Here is a 20762-nt window from a genome sequence, read left to right on the forward strand (position 1 = left end):
ATAGTGTTAATAATAACGATCAAAATGATCCAGACGAGATTTACAATCTCTGTAGCCCGTTACATAGCAACAGTAACCCCCATTACGCGGCAATTGACTGCATCTTGACATTCATACTCAAGGCACAAATCGCGTCGTCAAACAATTTCACGGCTGCTTAACAAGGAAACTACCGAACGGGAGACATTCATGATTGCTTCAACTGCTCTTATTTAAATGACATAATTTAGTTTATTGTTGTATTGATTTTATAAATTTTGATCAATAATATTATTTAAAGTATGTTATAGAGTTGGAAAGTTTTGTAAGTCTTAATGGGCTAATTTTAGAAATAGGAGCGTATAAAACTAGGAAGCAAGATAATAAAACAAAGGAAGTTTCCTTGGTGGTAGGGCTTTGTGCAAGCCCCTCTGGGTAGGTACCACCCACTCATCAGATATTCTACCGACAAACATCAGTATCGTTGTGTTCCGGTTAGAACAATTAGTGAGACACTGTAACTACAGGCACAAGGCACATAACATATTAGTTCTCAAGGTTGATGGCGGATTGGCGACTTAAGGAATGGCTAATATTTCTTACAGGGCAATTGTTTATAGGTTGTGGTGCCGACTTACAACCATTTGGCCAACTTGCTCGTCTGCCTACGTATACCATAAAAAAACAGCAGTAACGATTAGTTTATATTATAGTCCACAGATTAACTAGGAAGCATATATAATGAATCCGATTTTAGGAGGATAACTTCAATTCATTTTTCGATTCGGAATTATTGCTGTCTAAAACATTCTTCACCAATTCGACCTTGAAATAATTATGCAACGTATCGACCAAGGACAACGTAATTTAATTTTAATAATTTTTTTTTTCAGCATAGAGATCACGTATACATTTTTTCTTGGATATTAAAATTTGTTCCTCTTGGTCAAGCCCAAATGCAAGTTTCTGTTACGAATGACAATTTAAGCCGATCTATATCATTTTAGACATCACTTAATAACCTGATTAATGTGGAGTACAATATTTATGATATGACGGCGGTAACGTTTGTCATACTGGTATTCTCAATAATAGCGCCAAGACGGAAAATTAATATATCAAATATGAATAGGTCGAAATTATTTAACTAATAACTTATAAGAATAGATAAATTATTTATAATTTATTGACATAATATTTAACTATAAATAGCTTATTTGTAATCTCACCTTTGATCAACAGTCAAGTAGGAGGCTGCAAATGTCTTGCTACTGAGCTAAGACCTTGTCATGAGGACATGGTAACTTATTAAAAAACGCTGTTCTTATCTTAGTGTAGTGATGTTTAATGAGTGTTGAAGATTCTTCAGTTGCAGCTATCGAACCATCTCGGACTGTCAGTCACAATACTGCCTATTCTTCTGAAAGTACCATTCTTACCGATGACTATATTTACTCATCTATTATTAACTATTATCCATTGCAAAACATAGATATCTGTATTGTGAACTGCAATGTGCGTCAGTCAGAGTATGATTGATACGAGCGATACCCATGATATCTGACGGGTCACGGCAGAGCAGGTTTCGCAGGTTTCAGGACCCCGAACGAGGTGTCATCCAGTGCGCTTGGTCGCTTTGCAAAATATATAATAAAAATGGGGTTCTTCAAATAATCGCACACTAACGACACTGCCGTCAACTAACTGGCTGGATACCTTAGTAGGTATTACATGGCCCTAGGAACTGCCGTTACCATACGCTGAGCGGGGGATGAGTGAAGAATCGAATCGACGAGTACTATAACGTATTAGACTCGATTAGGTCATTGCCGGAAGGTGGAGATTTAGGAGCTTTGACGCACCTTGGGATTGGCCTATGTCTAGCAAAGCATAACGACATAACAAGTGGCTGACTATGACTAAAGGTCATCCTAACCAATTTACCAGGATATCCATATAATGTATATTTATTTGAGAAGCTAACGTGATACAAAGTATCTGATCCTATATATTATACAAACATCCAAGTCTTAGAAATATTACAATGTACACATCACTCTTACAGGCTTATCGTGTAAGAAAAGAAAAGAAACAAAAAAGACTAGTGCGTCCCCTAAAGAGGAGAAATCGATTACAAAAAAAAACTATTCAACTTTCAAATTATAAAGCAATAATTATATAAAAAAAAAAACAAAAATAGATAATATAAAAAATATATTCATTACACAAAAAATACGTTAAAATATATTAAAAAAAATTAACAACCAACACGTATCCAATCTATGTAAATTTTTGATTATTAATATTAATTAAATTTTTGACCATTAATCGTATATCCAATAATTAATTAACACTCAATGCTTAAAATTCAACCTATTGTGAAAATTCATATCACAACAGCACACGCTCAGTCTGTAATGGCATATTAAAATTTCGTATTTATTTCAGATGCCTTTCAAAGTCTCATTAAAATTATAATTAATTAATAACCTCTGTATTGACCGTGCCAATATATTCGTAAAGATTCGAATAAAGAATGATAAAGTCAATAATGTTTCAGATAATAATAATCAGCCTGTAAATTTCCCACTGCTGGGCTAAGGCCTCCTCTCCCGTTGAGGAGAAGGAATGGAGCATATTCCACCACGCTGCTCCAATGCGGGTTTGTGGAATACACATGTGGCAGAATTTCGTTGAAATTAGACACATGCAGGTTTCCTCACGATGTTTTCCTTCACCGCCGAGCACGAGATGAATTATAAACACAAATTAAGCACATGAATGTTTCAGATAAAGTAAGCTATAATATATTTCTCTATTTTTAAATTATCATATGGCTTCTATTGCGAGCAATATCTTCTTGTTGTAAGGAGTTTGATTATGTATCAACCTACACAACGGAACCCATTTATCACCCGCCGTTTGATATACTTACGTTGACTGACATTAACACGTTAACTGATTTAGTATTGAGAATCTTACAAGATCGCGAATCGAGGTCCCGCTTTCAAATACCGAGAAATTTACAATGAATAAACGCTGAGTTTTCGGCCTAGAAATTCTTAACTATTATTAAGAACTTGTACGTTGATACTAACTATCATGCCTCGGAAAACAGGTCTGATATCTTTCCTGTCTTTGCCCTACCATCTCATCTGATCGTAGAAGTAAGAGATAGAGAGATTACATCTCACTATAATATACTATACGCATTTTTCTAGTCATTGTTGAGAATGACCGAAATCCGCAAGGACAACTTTAAGTCGCTCTTGTGCAAGCTAAAAGACAGCCATTCAATGCTTGCCACATTTTAAATTAAGAATAATTTTCGAAGAGACGAACGTCTTATCATTTTGGAGTCGCACCGAGAAACACCAAACAGTTGCCGGGACTTGCGACCTTACTAGTGTATCTTTAAGAGTCTCTTTGCAATTCGGATCAATTCTCACCTTCACCACTCATGTTTCAATTCCTGCCATTGACATTAATAAAAGTATGAAATAATTAGTTGTACATACAACATGAACTGTACGCGTTACCATGGCGCCGCAGTTGGACTGCCTCCAAGTGTCAAACCCCGATTAAATTTTAGACGTTATTTTCGTAACGTACACTCTGGTGTAGCTCAAATAAAATGTCGCCAAACTATACTTCAAGTTTTACGATCGTTTGGCGTGCGATCGTATAAAGTGAGCTCGAATCAGTTTACGATATAAACATTCGACATACAATTACTAAATATATTGGATATATATTACCATTTTAGCAATCTCCTTCCGTCCCTTATCTCCTTTACTGTAGCTCTGACGTGTATGAACAATTTCATAGTAGTGGAGTAAATAAAACATAAAAGCATTTCTTTCGCATAATATATAATATTAACTAGCTGAACCTGCGGCTTTATCCGCGCCTTTATACAACTTCACCTATAGCACACAAACCGTCACCCCCCATTATACCCCCTTGAAGGATGAATTAAAAAGTAGCCTATGTCCTTTCTCGGAACTTAAACTATTTCCGCGCCAAATTTCATCTAAATCGGTTCAGCGGTTTAAGAGTGAAGAGATAACAGGCAGTGTTACCTTAACTTTTATAATATTAGTTTAGAATAGGGTATACAAAAACCGGTTTGAGCGCGATTATACCTTTTTAGGGTTACTGTCTGTCCGTCTGTCGCCAGGCTATATCTCATGAACCGTGATAGTTAGACACATAAAATTTTCACAGAATAAAATAAATATTTAAGGACGCTCCCATACATCAGACATGATTTTATTGTCGTGTTTATAGATAATGTTACGGAACCGCACTTGCCGGTCTCTTTTTATTATTTTACTACAGACCTACACCTGTAGTGGTTAAGAGCTGAATATTTCTAATAAACCACAGACTTCCAAACACCATTGTACTCGTACATACATATATGTAAATATATATTCATTGATATAACCCGTTTTTATTTCTGGTGATAAAAATCGTTACGTGTTTGATTATTAAATTGATATAGAACACATATTAAATTTTATAGACATTTAAAAGCTCTATTACGTTGGGTACTTTTCGGATAAAAATTAAACTTTATATGGGTATATGTTATAAAAGAAATTTCTCACACCCCTCACTGATATTAATATCAATAAGTAGGTATATTGTGTGTGTTTAAATTATAGGCAGAATAGTAAAAGCACTCTGATGATGAACAATTATCGCCCATTGGCACCATAAGAATTAATCATCCCTGATGTCACCAAATATTTGAACTAAGAGCCGAGATTGCCCAGTGGTTAAAACGCGTGTATCGTAACCGATGATGTCGGGTTCAAACCCAGGCAGGCACCACTGAATTTTCATGAAGCAAAACATCGTGAGGAAACCTGCATATGTCTAATTTCAACGAAATTCTGCCACACGTGTATTCCACCAACCCGCATTGGAGCAGCGTGGTGGAATATGCTTCAAACCTTCTCCTCAAGGGAAAGGAGGCTTTAGCCCAGCAGTGGGAAATTTACAGATTTGCTAATGTATGTAAATGTAAATGTGAACTAAGAGTATGTGTATGTTTATAATATCTTAAACTTGACAACGGCCGATCATAAAAATTAACTAAACTCGTTCCTAAAACATCCATATACAATGTGGCGATGACGTCATCACCGCTAATAACTTTTAATGAATATTTAAATAATTTATTAACGTCTTGTCAATTATTAACAAAATGGCGTGTTCATATCAAAATAATAAGTTCAAATTAAATACAACAAATGACTATGATCAAACGTTCTATGTATTTTAATATTTTTTTATTTTTTTTAGCATTAGCAGCCTGTAAATTTCCCACTTCTGGGCTAAAGGCCTCCTCTCCCTTTGAGAAGAAGGTTTGGAGCATATTCCACCACGCTGCTCCAATGCGGGTTGGCGGAATACACATGTGGCAGAATTTCGTTGAAATTAGACACATGCAGGTTTCCTCACGATGTTTTCCTTCACCGCCGAGCACGAGATGAATTATAAACACAAATTATCACATGAAAATTCAGTGGTGCCTGCCTGGATTTGAACCCGAAATCATCGGTTAAGATGCACGCGTTCTAACCACTGGGCCATCTCGGCTCTTTTTAATATTATTACATAATATTATTGGTAATTATTGCAATAATAAATAAGATATCCCAACGATCAAGCCGCAACAGTTATACAATAGTTAGTTGACACGTGACTACGTATTTAGCATAAATAATTGTAGTTATTTATATTCGTTTAAATATTAAATAACGTTTGTATAATTAGGATTTTATATATGCTTATTAATTTATAATTTATTTGACAGCTAATTACGTAATTAATTAAAATTGATGGTATTAAACGATACTGTGTTTGTAGTAATTAAATTTTATATTTTATCTATAAAAATAAGATAATGATTCCTCTGTGTCTTAGAGTAAGTATCCTTACCCTTAATTTGTATAGAAAGACAGAACTAGATAAAACTTTAACAAATTAAAAACAAAATTTTAGTTGCTAAATAGGTATATTTGTTGGAAAAAATTTCGTGCGAAAATTACGCAATTAGAAAGCATTATCGCGAAACCAATTTCAAGATAAAATATATTTTAAATCCGTTTGCTATTTTAAACGAGGAACGAGACTTAAAATACACGGTATGGAATAACACTGATATAACATACACACCACCACAATTACATCTCTGCCCGTAGACGAAGTCCTCAACACACGTTAAACAGACTTTACAATACAATACCCCGCGCTTCGAGCGCCCCTATCATTTCGACGTTCGTTGTGCGTTCCCCCAGGATACACCATTAGGAAGTACGTCACGCTGAACTTATGCAAACTACCCTTTTATCTACGACTCAATAGTCAATAGTCGGCCCTAACTAACTTAGTGACGTAAATACTAATAAAATCAACAGATGTCCACTAAATAAATATAAATTTAAAATTTACTACTTATTATATATACTTAGGTCTGCCGATAATATATTTTAAAGGCAATAATAATATATTCTGTCAAATAAATAGGTTTACAAAATTAGAAAATAAATTATATATGTAAACCGCGTAAACGTGGGTGATTCGAATGATACGAAACTGAAATAATTATAGTAGCATTTATCCTCTTGAATATTTGAAAATTCAAACAGAGCGATGAGCTCTGACGCAATCATATCAAAGTTTCACACACGATCGATGGTCAATTTTCTTTATCTTTAAGATACAGAGGAAGTTATAAAGTATAGTCAAGTACGTATGTATGTATATTATTTGTATAAATATAAATATTGGACAACATCACATACATTACTCTGATCCCAGACCCAAAACAACATAGAAAACTAATGAACTTTTTTCTACATCGACTCGGCCGGGAACCCGGGAGTCGTCAAATTTCAAGAAAATATGTATGATCACGCAAATAATCTTTTTGAAATTATTTGTATGATCTTATAAAGTTGAAACTTATAAAGATATTTTGTTATACCTGACAACCAACCCCTAAAAGTCGAGCGATACCTCGGCCGAAAACTAGTGTTATATTAATATGTTTTTAAGAATTATTATCGTAACAACAAATTTTATACTGAACTTCTTATGTTATGCAATAACGAATTTAAACAATTTTTATTAAGCATATATATTTAAATAATATAGGTATAATTTTGATATCCTGGTATGTTGTTCCCACACAGAACATGCTTTACGGTTCCATGGATGAGAAAATAAAATATGAAGTAATTATTCGAAACCAGTCTTTGCTAATGATCTTTCGAAAATACACCAATCGTTTTCGCAGCTCTGTGAAATCAAAATTATATTTATTTCTTTATTAGTTATATATTTGTTTCAATGTTTTTTTTTCCAACACGTGTAATTTTCTCACGATGTTTTCCTTGACGTAAGAGTGTTTACAACAATGTCATTATCAACTATGAACTAGTACTAGGCGTGGTTTCACTATATGTTTATTTTGTAATTTTCTTTTTTTTATAACAAAATTAGTAACATGCTCTAAAGTCTCCTTTTATAAGTCCTAGGAAATCGAAGTCAAAAATATTTATTCAATACAGCGTTTCGATTGACAAATATCTTCCTGATTGACACATGACTTTCATCCAAAACATGCAGTTTAGTTTAACGCTATTCAATGGTGCTTACGGGTTGTTAAGAACCCGTAGTCGTTGGTAATGATTCAAGTTTTCTAAGCACATTGCCATCTGCCCTCTTTGACAATCACCTGACATGCATTGTGAATATGATTCGTTATCGTCCGTTTAAAATAGAACTCATTATTTAATTGATTAGAGCACAACCTCTCAGATAAAACTCTATATATGTATGTAAAGATATGAGTCAGTTACAAGACCAGTACAGACATACCGACGATTATTAGATTTAGTCATTGTAACCATGACTTCGTCCCGACCGATTTTTGTCGGAGCGGTCAATTTCAAGAAAAACCAGCCAACTATGCACGACCTATAGTGCACTAGTGTGTGTGTAAACACAGGTGTGTCTCATAATCGGACACGAACGGGACGGCAAATCAAAAATCGAACGGAAAGTCCAAGGAAGAGTTATTTACGTCGCACGTAAAACCGTTGGTACTTGGACCTCGGACTGTTATTTAAATTTTTTTGATAGGAAAACCCTTACCCTTTATCGGCCGACTTAGAGTTTGAACTCAGAACCTCGGGGTCTGCGGCCTCAGTAATAACATCCTCCACAGTTGATGAAGGCATCCTAGCCTCTATATATGAAACAATTTATTTATTGGAAAAGTTACACCATCAATTTATCACTAAGCACTTAAAATTAATATCTGACTTGGGTAACATACAAAGTGATACGTCTTTAAAGGTGTAAACAACATTGACTATTCATAGAGGAATTCTGTAATATATTGTAATATATCTAAAGCAGATCGTTGACAGATTTAACTAAAACAACAGATATCGGTTGGCACGCGGCCCGCGCGTCTGTTTGATGTACTGCCCGGTCATTGGGTATGTTATTAATCCTATATGACTAATTTATTTGAATGATTATCTTGAACTTGTCAAATTATTGTTATAAATATATGTGTGTGTGTCCTTATGTGTGAGACGAGATGGCCCAGTGGTTAGAACGCGTGCATCTTAACCGATGATTTCGGGTTCAAACCCAGGCAGGCACCACTGAATTTTCATGTGCCTAATTTGTGTTTATAATTCATCTCGTGCTCGGCGATGAAGGAAAACATCGTGAGGAAACCTGCATGTGACTAATTTCAACGAAATTCTGCCACATGTGTATTCCACCAACCCGCATTGGGGCAGCGTAGTGTAATATGCTCCAAACCTTCTCTTCAAAGGGAGAGAAGGCCTTAGCCCAGCAGTGGGAAATTTACAGGCTGCTAATGTAAAAAAGATAATGTGTGAAAAATGTGTCCTTATTGAAGATAACGGGATCGTGTAGAGTAATAGAGATTTCTATGTAGTTTTTCGTTTTAATAGTAGTAATTAATAATAATACGTTTTAATTGCTAGAAAAAACCTGCATTAATTAATCAAACGATTTATTTAAAACAATTAACAGAAGCTCAGTATCTATGTACAAGTTATCTAGTATGAAGACCTTTAGAAATTTATTGATAGAACTATATATATTTTTTTAATATACATATTTAATCATTTCGTACAATTTAGTCAAAATCAAAGTCATACTTTCATTTTATGAAGTAAAATAATTTAATATTTTAATAAATATCTTATTACCAACAACAAAACTATCAATATATCACATAAATATTTCACAATACACTTGAAAAGATCATTTAAACTTTGATATTTTGATCTGAGGTTTACATATTCGATGACGTATTCATTCACACACAAACATCAAAGCCGGCGTTTCTATAATAAAATACAGTTCAGAATCAATGGTCGTAAATCTAGTAATTAACTAAAACGTTTCTCTACCGATGTCAAGTTTACGGACGTCTAAATTCAATCCCAAACAAACACCGAGTTTTATCAAAGCGAACGTCACAGACAACTGTAATAAATCCTTAATGTGCAGTATATTTACAATCATACTTCAAAGCACTTTGAAAATATCCGTTATATGCGATGGACTTTTTTTATCTGGACGCAAGTAATTGACAGTTCGCGATGCGAAAGTCTAGAATGGTTTAAATCGTCACTCGATAAATGAAAGTAAGTTTTGTGATGTACATTGCGTTTACCACGTGCATATCCGCGTGCCGACTATTCATAATACAAATACAATGCAATTTCCATATCATGTTTTGCAATCATATTAAAAAAATATTATGAATTAACATTTAAAATGTCGTATGTTACTATATTATTATCGACTTTTAGGACTTTTAGTGTTTGTTTGTTTAAACTATATAAGTTTACGATTGCATGAATATAAAAAAATAGATTATTTGATAATCCAAATAATCAAATTTACAACAGTATTATGTATGTTCACAGTAACATTGATCACTTTGATAGAATCAGTGATAATCACTGTATGTTCCAAGACCTAAGAATAAACTTATAACGCCAAGTTGCTAACTCCGTAAAGTACTTATTTACTTAAAAGAAATCTCGATAGGACTCTCATTCATATACTGTATATCTTTTTTATTTAAAAGGTAGGCGTACGACGAAATGTGCCTGATATTAAGTGGTCACCAGCGCCCATAGACATTGCCACCGTAAGAAATTTCAACCATTCCTAACATCTTCAATACGCCATCAACCTTCAGAACTAAGTTGTTTTGTCCCTTGTGCCTGTAGGTACGCTGGCTCAATCACTCTTCAAACCGGAACACAACAATACTAAGTATTGTTGCTGGGCGGTAGAATTAATGATGATTGCATAAAACCACCAAGTGACGTGTAGTAGCTTAAACTGTTTTTGTTGTGAAACTTCAATTGGGGGGTATAGTGGACTCTTACGCTGGCATGGCAATCGGCATGATCTCTAATACCCTACGTGTGCGTGGCAAATACCTATAATCCTTTTACATCAAAATTAAATTTAAAAAAATATTTTTTTTATTATAAAATTATTTCAGTAATAAATAAATTCATTCAATTGTTATGGTCACATTTCTTTTGAAGGCCGAATACAATTTCTATATCTAAAGTGTCACACCAAAGTAATATACTATAAAACATTATAAATTGTGTCAGATTGTTTGACGTTTATAGTGACTGCTCCACTCCTTAGGTTCATAGCGCAGAGTTTTATAGCATATTACTCAATAAACGACCAATCGAACGTAGAAAGAAAAGCCACAGATGAAAAATGTTATGTTATTCAAACATTATAGGTACAGCTGAAATTAAATGTTTTCATATATTTTTTTAAGAATATTTATATATTTTATTTAACATTATTTTATCTGTAACTAAGGTCAGCACGCTGTGGTAATGGGTTCCTGACATCTGTCAATCGGTCATGACTCGTAATACAATACAAAAATAAACAGTTGACATAACCTTGTAACAGCGCAGTTGAGTTTATTTAAAACTAAGTTAAGTGAAATTTTTTAACATTTACTCTAGGTTGAAATAATTATATTATTTTTGTTGTTCGTTAGACGGAAAATATACAATATTATTTTTAACGTGCATTCTTTCCCCCTTCCAAAAGTTATATCGTCTATTTGCACATAACTTGTCTGAAATACATTCTCTCAGCCAGGATATTAAGCGAAAAACTGGTGGCAAGAATTACTTTACTAGACTATTTTTGAGTTCAAGAGGAATAATATTATCTCGTGAAATAAAAGTTTCAGAGCATAATCTGAAAGCAACGTATAATTCTCGCAGGCATAGACAAATCTCTCTCAGTCTAAGATAGTCTATGGAATAGAATAATATATTTTGATTAATAGTTGGTAGTGGAATTTTTCTCCCAAGTTTTGAATTCACGAAACGGCTTAATCATATTCTATAACAAGACCTGACTCTGAATAGAATTTCCAAAAAGTGACGATTTTAGTGTATTAAAATAAAATATAATTAATAACGGACATACGCAAATCGTAAAATATTAATAGTTCCGGGAAACATTAAACTACGAACACTCAGATATATATTTTATACCAATAATATAGTACGAAGATTTAAATTGGATTAATATTATTTTTAGTTCTTCATAATTGACTTTACTTATTATTTAGACTTTACTTATACAAACAGATTCTCTTCCTACTTTCGTTACCAAATATATATTTGGTACTTGATTGATAATCAATCCTTTTTTTATTTCAATTAGGTTCACCTGGTTCATTTCGTCCTTGGGACACAACATGTTATCTCCCTTATACCTTCACTGCAAACTGACACATAACAATACGGAATAATACTACAACAATAACATCATTATTTTATTGTAATCAAGTTAAATAAACAAATACCTTATTAAAAGAGATTCCTTTTAAAATAAAACTATGAAACATGAAATGACGACTTTTTAATTTTGCAAGGTTATACGTTATATGAAATCCCGTATTTCACAATTAAGTTCAACTATATTACTTCACTGTAGTATAAGTGTATCCTGCTGCGCTCAGAACAAAATGCTGTCGTTCTATTTTTAACAAGCGGAAATTTCTTAGGGGAGCGAAATTTATTACATTTTAAATCGCTTATTTTAAATTGTAATAGTGCCTGTACACACAACTACAAATAACGACTTTACCAATACAATATATAAAGTGTTATGCGTTTGGTATTTTAGTAGTGCCTTATTTAAAAAAAAACGTTATCGTCTAATTGCAAAGGCATTTATTGCAAGGTCATATGCTTAAAATAATTATGATGCTTCAAATATCTTTAGTGTTATGTCACCGTAAAATTATAAATATTATTCTGAACGATGATTTAATTTACAATAAAACGTTAAATTTCGATAAAAAGTCTAATCTTTCGGCGACATTCGATTAGAGTTTTTATATGTTCGTTGAAATTCAATAGATTTCAATAGATTATAATCTACCAAAAAAATAATAATAATAAATTAATGCATTAAATTGTAACCAAAATGTTATTGTACACAATCTTCTGACAGTTTACAATCTCGCGAGATAGATTATAATCTAACGGTATTTACAATTTTACGGTGGTATATAAACGCCGTACGGTGGCGTAAACATTAATAGTAATAAGGATGTACATCTTTATATTTTATCGATAATTATGTCATCGATGTAAAATATCATACAAATATCATCAGTACGGCTTAATCGATAAAAATCACCAAACAAAATATGTATAAAATTTATCGATAAATTCACTGAGTTCTCTATGAAAGCAGGAGATAAAGTTACCCAAACGGACATATTTGCCTTAAGCTAAGTTATTAAACATACCTTGCATCACAAAAGCATTTCTAATCATCGTTAGCTTGTCATGTTCCTGCTGATATTAGTCTTAAGAGACAACAATAGATGGAGTGGATAAGATGGATTCCTAAAGAGAATTCACCGTATATATTGTGATACTACGTACTATGTGTGGGTGGTACATAAATAACTCTTCTAAAATTCTCTTTACTATATGAATGGGTGAAGATATAACAGTTCAGTACCTTTCTTTCCTCTGTTTGTCATTGTTGTTGTTGATTGATGAGCTCGTGCTATCAATTAGGAAAATAAAGTGCTGAACATGGATTTACATAAGATTTTAAATTAACATGGTTCTTTTTATTACTATCAGTATTTAAAACGGGATATTTACCATGTTTTTTATTTTTATTTGGTGAGACAAGATATTCGTAGATAATGTCGAAATATGGAGCTCCGCCAAGTAAATTTATTGTTCGGAAATATGGAAAGGATTTACATGTTCGGAAATATGTGATATTTTATGTTTTCTTTAAATTATCAATAATAATTTTGGTTGAGCTTCGGCCTCAGTGCAAAACCTATTTCAAGTTAATCGGAGATTCTAAAATGTCTACGCAATATATTCTTCAATCATCATATATAAATTAAGTGATATTTCAATCCCTTAGAGTTCTGAAAGTAAAAAACTCAGAGTGATGGCCAAGAACGCAATTATATATTTTTGTTCTCACGTAGTTTCTTTTCTTATTTATTTATTTATTATAGAGTTATTTAACATTTAATTACTATCAACTCGTTTATCCATGTGCCAATTTATATCGAGATAGGAAACTGTACGGTAGCAACTCTGAATAACTATTCACGTGTGCCATGTATATAAAGGCGGATCCACATGCTTGGCAAACCACGGCAAACAGCCATCACGAACAACAAACACGAATGTGTTCGGATGGCTGTCTGCCTGTTTTTGTTTATATTCACCGAGATCGGTGACGATGTCGGTTTTTATGCATGAATTAGGATGTTCGACAAACTTATTTGTGATGTATCAATACTATTAGCAATCGGTATCAAAGTCAAAGTCAAAAATCTTTATTCAATATAGAAGTGTTTACACTTGCTTATTGATAGTCAAAAATCTACCACCGGTTCGGAATTTAACACCTCGGACCTGAGAAGAACCGGCGAAAGAAACTCAGCGGGAAAATTATTATTATTAATATTGCACGGAAGCTTGTGTTTTTTTTTGTATTTACTTTGAAACAAAGGTCTTTATCACAGCTTATAGCTGAGTAGAGTGAACTAGCTGTAATCGTAAACTAGCACGTATCGAAAAAGCGTTATGTCAGGTCCAAGCTCCTTTCCCTCTTTTTCTCTGCATCTATCTCTATTGCATCCGGTTTAATATAAAATTGTTTAAACTTGTTTTCTGTCATTGTTTTAATTTACCAGAGATTTTAAATACCAATTTTAACAACGTATCTTTTTTAGTGCGTATGTTATTAATTACAAGATAAATAGAGATAGCAGCTTCATTTCAACCGGGTGTCCCAAGAAATCTCTCGATTATTATTATTTTTTAAATAAGTTAACCACAAAGTAACAGCTCCTAACCACAAAGTAATAAGCTCGTCTGCGACATTCGCCAAGCCTGGGGGTGGCGAGTTTGTGTAAGGTGATTGTGGTCAGTATTTGGCACGTGTTAGGTGTTTGCGGCATACATCAACTATGTGGAGCCGCCTTAAGAGTGCTTATATATGATACAATACGCTATTTACATGCGATGTGCGCAATAAGAATATTGCTTATGAAGTTACATTTTGAAAGATTTTATTCACCGACTTGGAATGCCGACGATTGACGTTCCATGTTTATACAGCAACAACTGCGTAAACCAGACCTCGACTACCCGATATGCTTTGGCTAATTATATGCAACACATTTTAATGTCATTTTAAGGTGAGAATATATGTTTTACGACTTCCCATTTTCTAGAATCATATGACTTCATTTCAGGTATTTTTTTAAATTTAATCACATCCACGGGCTCACAGTTGCCCGTGCAATTTTTTACTACATGTTTTTATTTGTTTGTAGTGGTTTACAATTTTCTAATTGACTTAAAATCAGCAGATCTTCGCTGGGGTTGGAGGCCCACTCTGGGCCACTGGTCATTCGAGAAGAACGGCTTATTTTTTTTTCTTTTTATTGTACAAGGTGTTTCACTATGACTTTTCTGAAATCCAACAGACCCTGTTCCACGCTGGACCATAGACAGCACAGCTTCGGCGACCGTCATGTGGCGTTGGTGGATAGACATTTTTAGGCTGTAGGTACACTAAGATATTCGTCGAGGGTCCCATTTCAATATTAATTTTACTCGTGGCAAATCAAATGGCACATAAAAGCCAAGCCTATAACTCGCTTCTTTAAATACATATTATTATGTAATGGCAAGATCGTTAATGTATACCGCAGGGGAAAAAATTTAAACGAAATGTTAATCACGAAAATGTTCGTATCATATTTGTTACGTAGTTACGAATTTCATAGTTTTTTATCTACGTAAAAAGTATATTGGAATAGGCTATGTTTAATAAAACACTATTGTTTTCTATTAATATCCTTATTTTATTGAATATAAAATCGGTATGAATGGTTTTTATATTATGTATGACGTGATCCATACGGAGCACATTTGCAATATTTTTTTTATTATTCTTTATTATGCATTTTACTATTTACTTAACGCTGTAAAACATAATCAAGCAGTACAATGCATTTTACTTTAAATAAAAATAACTTTAAATATTGGAAAAAATACTTTGAAAACAGTTGCTAGTTTTTTCACGGTTAAAAGTAAAAAATATTAACACATAATTAAAAACGTAAAAGCGAACGATAGCGCCACTTTCATTTAACAAGCACTAATCAATATTATTAGTATATTTAGTGTTACATAAAAAAAATAAAAGGAAAATTAATTACTAAATCAATAAACAGAAAACTTATACCAGAAGATACAGCGTATTTTATGTTAGTTTTTAGTACTTATATAATATTATTAGACATATTATTATTATATGTTAGCTACGCGTCGCAGTTTCACCTGCTATTAATTTACACTATGAAAAAAGGGGGTGAATTTCATGCTCTTAAAAATAAAACACATCTTTATAGGAGTGAAAATGTTGTAGGAAGTCAAAAATATTTTTTTTAATCCAAGAAACAAGCGACAATCGGCTACCGTAAGTCGTGCAACGAGGAAACACTATGTAACATATTTAATTAATATTAGAAACAATAAACCATTTATTAATCATTTTCTAGGGGATTCCATATAACCAATAAATAATCGTTGTCATAATCGTTAATTTATTGCTAAGTATTTCTGTACGTAATCTCGTATATCTATCAATATACAGGGTTATTGGTAATTCGTAGTAGGTTAGGTGGTGATATTTTAACCCCCATATGCATAATACAAAAGTCAAACATTTATCCACAAAAATATTTTAAAATAATATCGTCTCGCATTTTTGAATTTGGATCGATAATTGTTATTTCAATATTGATAAATAGCCATGTTTAATTGTTTTTATTAATCAGAAAAAAAGAGATTTAAATTGGTCCTTTTTTTTAAATAAATTTTTCGAAGTTATATTTTTAAATTTATTTTTGAAAAAAACAAAACTCAAAAATGGTTGATAAGATAAATTATAATGTATGTCTCTGCGTAAAGCGAGTTGGACTATGCAAACCGTATTATAAGGTGAGCTTCTATCGGAACTTGTGAATTAAATCTCAGTAATAAGTAACAAGAGTCGAGATGGCTTAGTGTGTGGAATAAATTAACTTAGCTCGAGGTCATGTAGTTAGCGTTGAAGGAAAACACTTCTGTGTGTGCAACTAAGTATCTATACTATGTAATTAATGATTATACTCCAATCTACAAGGATAGTAACTGCACTGGAGTTATTTTAAGTTGCACGAATGTGTCCGCAAACGTCCATTCTATAATCTCCTTACCTCGCCCTCCCTCTTTCTCACTCATATTTCGATGGAAAGACTTTACGACACAACCGAAGAGAGTTCAAGCGCAGAACCGAGAGCTTTACGTGGCTCGAAAACTAAACTAAATTAAAAATTCACAGAACTACCTAATAACTGATTCTGGTGTACCTACACAATGTATAAAATAAATAAATTTGACAGCAAATATATAGCATAGCTATCTCTCTAAGCATATGCTTCTCAAGTGCGATAAAAAAGGATAGCATAATATGCTTTATATCAATAGTTTAGTTGAGTGTATCGTCGTCATATATATATTAATACATTATACCTACCAGAATAACAGGTACTAAATTAAAATACTACTAAATTAAATATACTAATTCACTATCTATAGAGATGCGGCATACCCTTATGTAAATTGTTTTGTTAACATATCACATAACGTATCGATACATTTTCTGAAGTTAATTCCTTCCGACACATATGATTTACTGAACAAAATTGCTTTTTTTATAATTACATTTTTAATCCAATTAAGTTTATTTTATCAATTTTAAATATTACTTATATTACTTTATATTTATTTGATATGAAAAAGCTCGTCACAGCCACAAAGGAAAATTTTAAAATACAACTTGTAAACTAAAGGTTCACCAATGTAGGACACGATTGAAGCCATTGTTTTTTTTTAAATAATATTATCTTTATTGTTTACAAAATAAGGTATATACCTACATATATATATATTATGTACCTATATACTTTTTTGTTGCAAAAAAAATTATGTCTAAAATGAACTCCGCATTCTTATATATTTCCTGTTAAGTATAAGGTACAATCGTTTGTAATAATTATCTTGTTATCTTACACGTTACATAGATTCCGACCATTATTTTAATCTATGCGAGAGCACTTGACTATCCTGCTTGTATATAACAAAACAACACTAATTACGGTAATTACAGCGAGTTATAATAAAGTGAATGAGCTACAATCATCAATTACACAACGAATAAACGATTTCCCGAAGTTATTATTACAGCCGTTGTATTTTTATGTGTATCTCATCCGAGATATTGTAAGTAAAAACAGCGTAAACAATGCCCAAATTCTACTCACTTATCACCTTATTCTTTCGGGTTTAAAAGTTGAATGAGCCAGTGTAACTACAGACAAAATGGACACCTTAGTTTGGAGATGGTCTAAACGATATAAAATTTCTCTTAGTATCTCTGCATATTTGCTAGTTTACCTAGCTTGTTTAAATAAAAATAAATAACTTATTGTTGGACAACAGTCTCCTATCACCAGGAGAAGAAGGTTTGGGGTTTTTATTACCGACGCTTATAAACAGTAATTAAATTCACAGAATCCATCAATCATCGGTGACAGTTTTATCCGAAACGTTCATGTTTCCTCATGTTTCATTGAATACAAGAATAACTTGGTGGCAGAGCCGTGTACAAGCCCGTCTGGGTAGTTCACATATTCTACTGCCAAACAGCAATACTTAAGTATTATTGTGTTCCGGTTTGAAGGTCGAATGATCCGATGTAACTGAAGGCACAAAGGACCGAACATCCTAGTTCTAAATGTTGGTGGTGCATTGGCGATGTAGGGAATTATTTATATATTATGTTCCGATAACAATTTCGAAATATCATTTTTTATTTTATTTGGCTTATATTTGTGCCGAGACGGCACAGATATAAGGCAAATGTCACGTGCGATGGAGAAGACCATATGAATTTCATAGATTATTCAAGATCTCGACCAAAGATATCGCGTCAATTCAATGTCAAAGTTGGTTATTTCGCTTTTTTCCTTTTGTGTATATAATAGGCTATAAGTTTTTTTTAGTACGTATATCAAGTACCGTGAAAAAGATTACCAGGATCTGCCAAGGTGAGAGAAAATGGACACTTTTGCTGCAGTGTCAACGACTTTGACCTTGACGTCATTAATTAAAGTTTATTCATGTGTACCTAACCTAATTATCTAATATTCAACGTCATAATGGAATTCTATCTAAATTTTAATAGAATCCAATCTTACATTCCAGCGTTATTGATTTACAAATATACAATCGCATCTATATTCCATATAAATAAAAATGAATGTGTGTATTTTTGTCCTCTATGCGTTTCTAAGCTATTCATCCGATTATGATAAAAAAATTGTTAGTTGCTCCGTGTGCGACTGGGAGGGCTCTAGGCACAGACGCAACTACAAAATTTCTTTCGTATGTTTTTCCTTCAATATAATTCTGAAATATATAAAATCATTATTCAAAAAGTTAGTATCTGTGTTTTAAAAAGAACATCATATGATATTATAAAGGTTGTAGATCTTATTCTCTAATACAGCGTATACACTTCGACCCTTTTAATAAAACAATATTCGATTGACACAAATTGAAGCTTATTACTTTAGATCCATCCGTACAGAACACGCAACAGGTTCGCCAGTCAAAGGTCGAAAAATTGTGTTATAAATGTATTTGTACAGCAGTATAATGCTATTTTGTGACAGACAGACCGATTGTATGTGTGACCAATTTTTATGCAATCTTATTGTTGAATTAATTAAGTTCTATTATTATTTATTTTTAAATGACCATGACATTACTTTTTTATTAATTGTCATTGTTTTTTTTTTTAATAATCTGCCAGTATTCAAAGCAAAGGTCATCTATCTTTTGTGATTGATTTTTAAATTATGACATAATGTAGGTATAATTTTGTTATTTAAAACGTATACTAACACTATATTATAACTAATAATTTCATTATCTTGATATCAGTTTTTAATATGTATATTTATAAATAACATAATAAAATAAACAATTAATGAATAACCATTTACGTACGTTGATTTATTGGTAGTATAAATAATAAATAAACATAGGCTTAAAATTTCTAATGAACACCACACACATAAAAGATTTGTCGCAACCGGATATTGAACCGGAGACTTAGGAACAGAGCACCATTTGGTGATAACCAAGTAAGCATTTCCAATGTTGTGATTAAAATCACTAATCAAGACTTACCTATTTAATATATTTGGTCAAATACAATTTATATACAATGCAAGAACTACAATTTAATAACATTTTTTGTCTATTTAAATATATTATATCGAATTTAATGTAATGTAACATTTAATTAAGACTTCAGTTATAGATAATTATATTTTCTCGTACAGACCTGGCACGTCCTTTTCTGCGTTAGTTTCGATGTCAGCCATCATCATTTATTACAACTCACAATAAATATAAACACTTACAATTTTTAACCGAATCGAATCTATTTTAAATTTTAAGTCACCCGCTATAAATTGCCCCTAAATTGACCTTGTCGCGCATCACTTATTTACCACAACACACATTAAAGCACCAATATCATTATTTAAAATAATTAACAAAAGATCTTCACACTATAAAGAATCTTTTTTTAAATAAAATGGCTATCGATATAAACTGCGTCAACTTTCCCGCCACTTTACGATATTGTGTCACTGACGCTATCACGCGTCATGTAACCGCGCGAGCCAGAAACAAACTGTTCTATTTTTGTCGAGTCAAATGAAAAGATTTTATTCATGAGTGTAATTTTGTGGATATATATTATTTATATTCGCTTTAATTATATGTCTTTAAATAACAGGCTATTTTCTTTATATATTAGAAAGAACTAACTCGAAAAGAAAATTCAATGTTATACACTTAAAAACGAACGAGAACTACAGAACGTAAAGAAAAAAAAATGTATTTTCTTTTTTTAATTTTTTATAAGACGATTGACCAGATGTCAATTCTGTTCTAAAATATAATTCTGTTAGTTTTGTAATATTCTTATATTATCAAATGTTAATATTTTCACACCATTCTACTGAT

General features: G+C 32.3%; 1 protein-coding gene across 2 annotated transcripts in view; it reads right to left on the reverse strand.

The window, feature by feature from the left end:
* Positions 1-20410, reverse strand: part of LOC113396155 (adenylate cyclase type 2-like) — a 198437-nt gene extending 178027 nt beyond the window's left edge. For both annotated transcript variants that reach the window (XM_064217287.1, XM_064217289.1), the window contains exon 1: positions 20074-20410. In XM_064217287.1, the coding sequence (XP_064073357.1) occupies positions 20074-20119 (46 nt within the window). In that variant the 5' untranslated portion in view covers positions 20120-20410. The remainder of the gene's footprint in view (positions 1-20073) is intronic.
* Positions 20411-20762: the final 352 nt, after the last annotated feature.

Source organism: Vanessa tameamea, chromosome 16, assembly GCF_037043105.1.
Source record: "Vanessa tameamea isolate UH-Manoa-2023 chromosome 16, ilVanTame1 primary haplotype, whole genome shotgun sequence".
NCBI lineage: Eukaryota > Metazoa > Arthropoda > Insecta > Lepidoptera > Nymphalidae > Vanessa > Vanessa tameamea.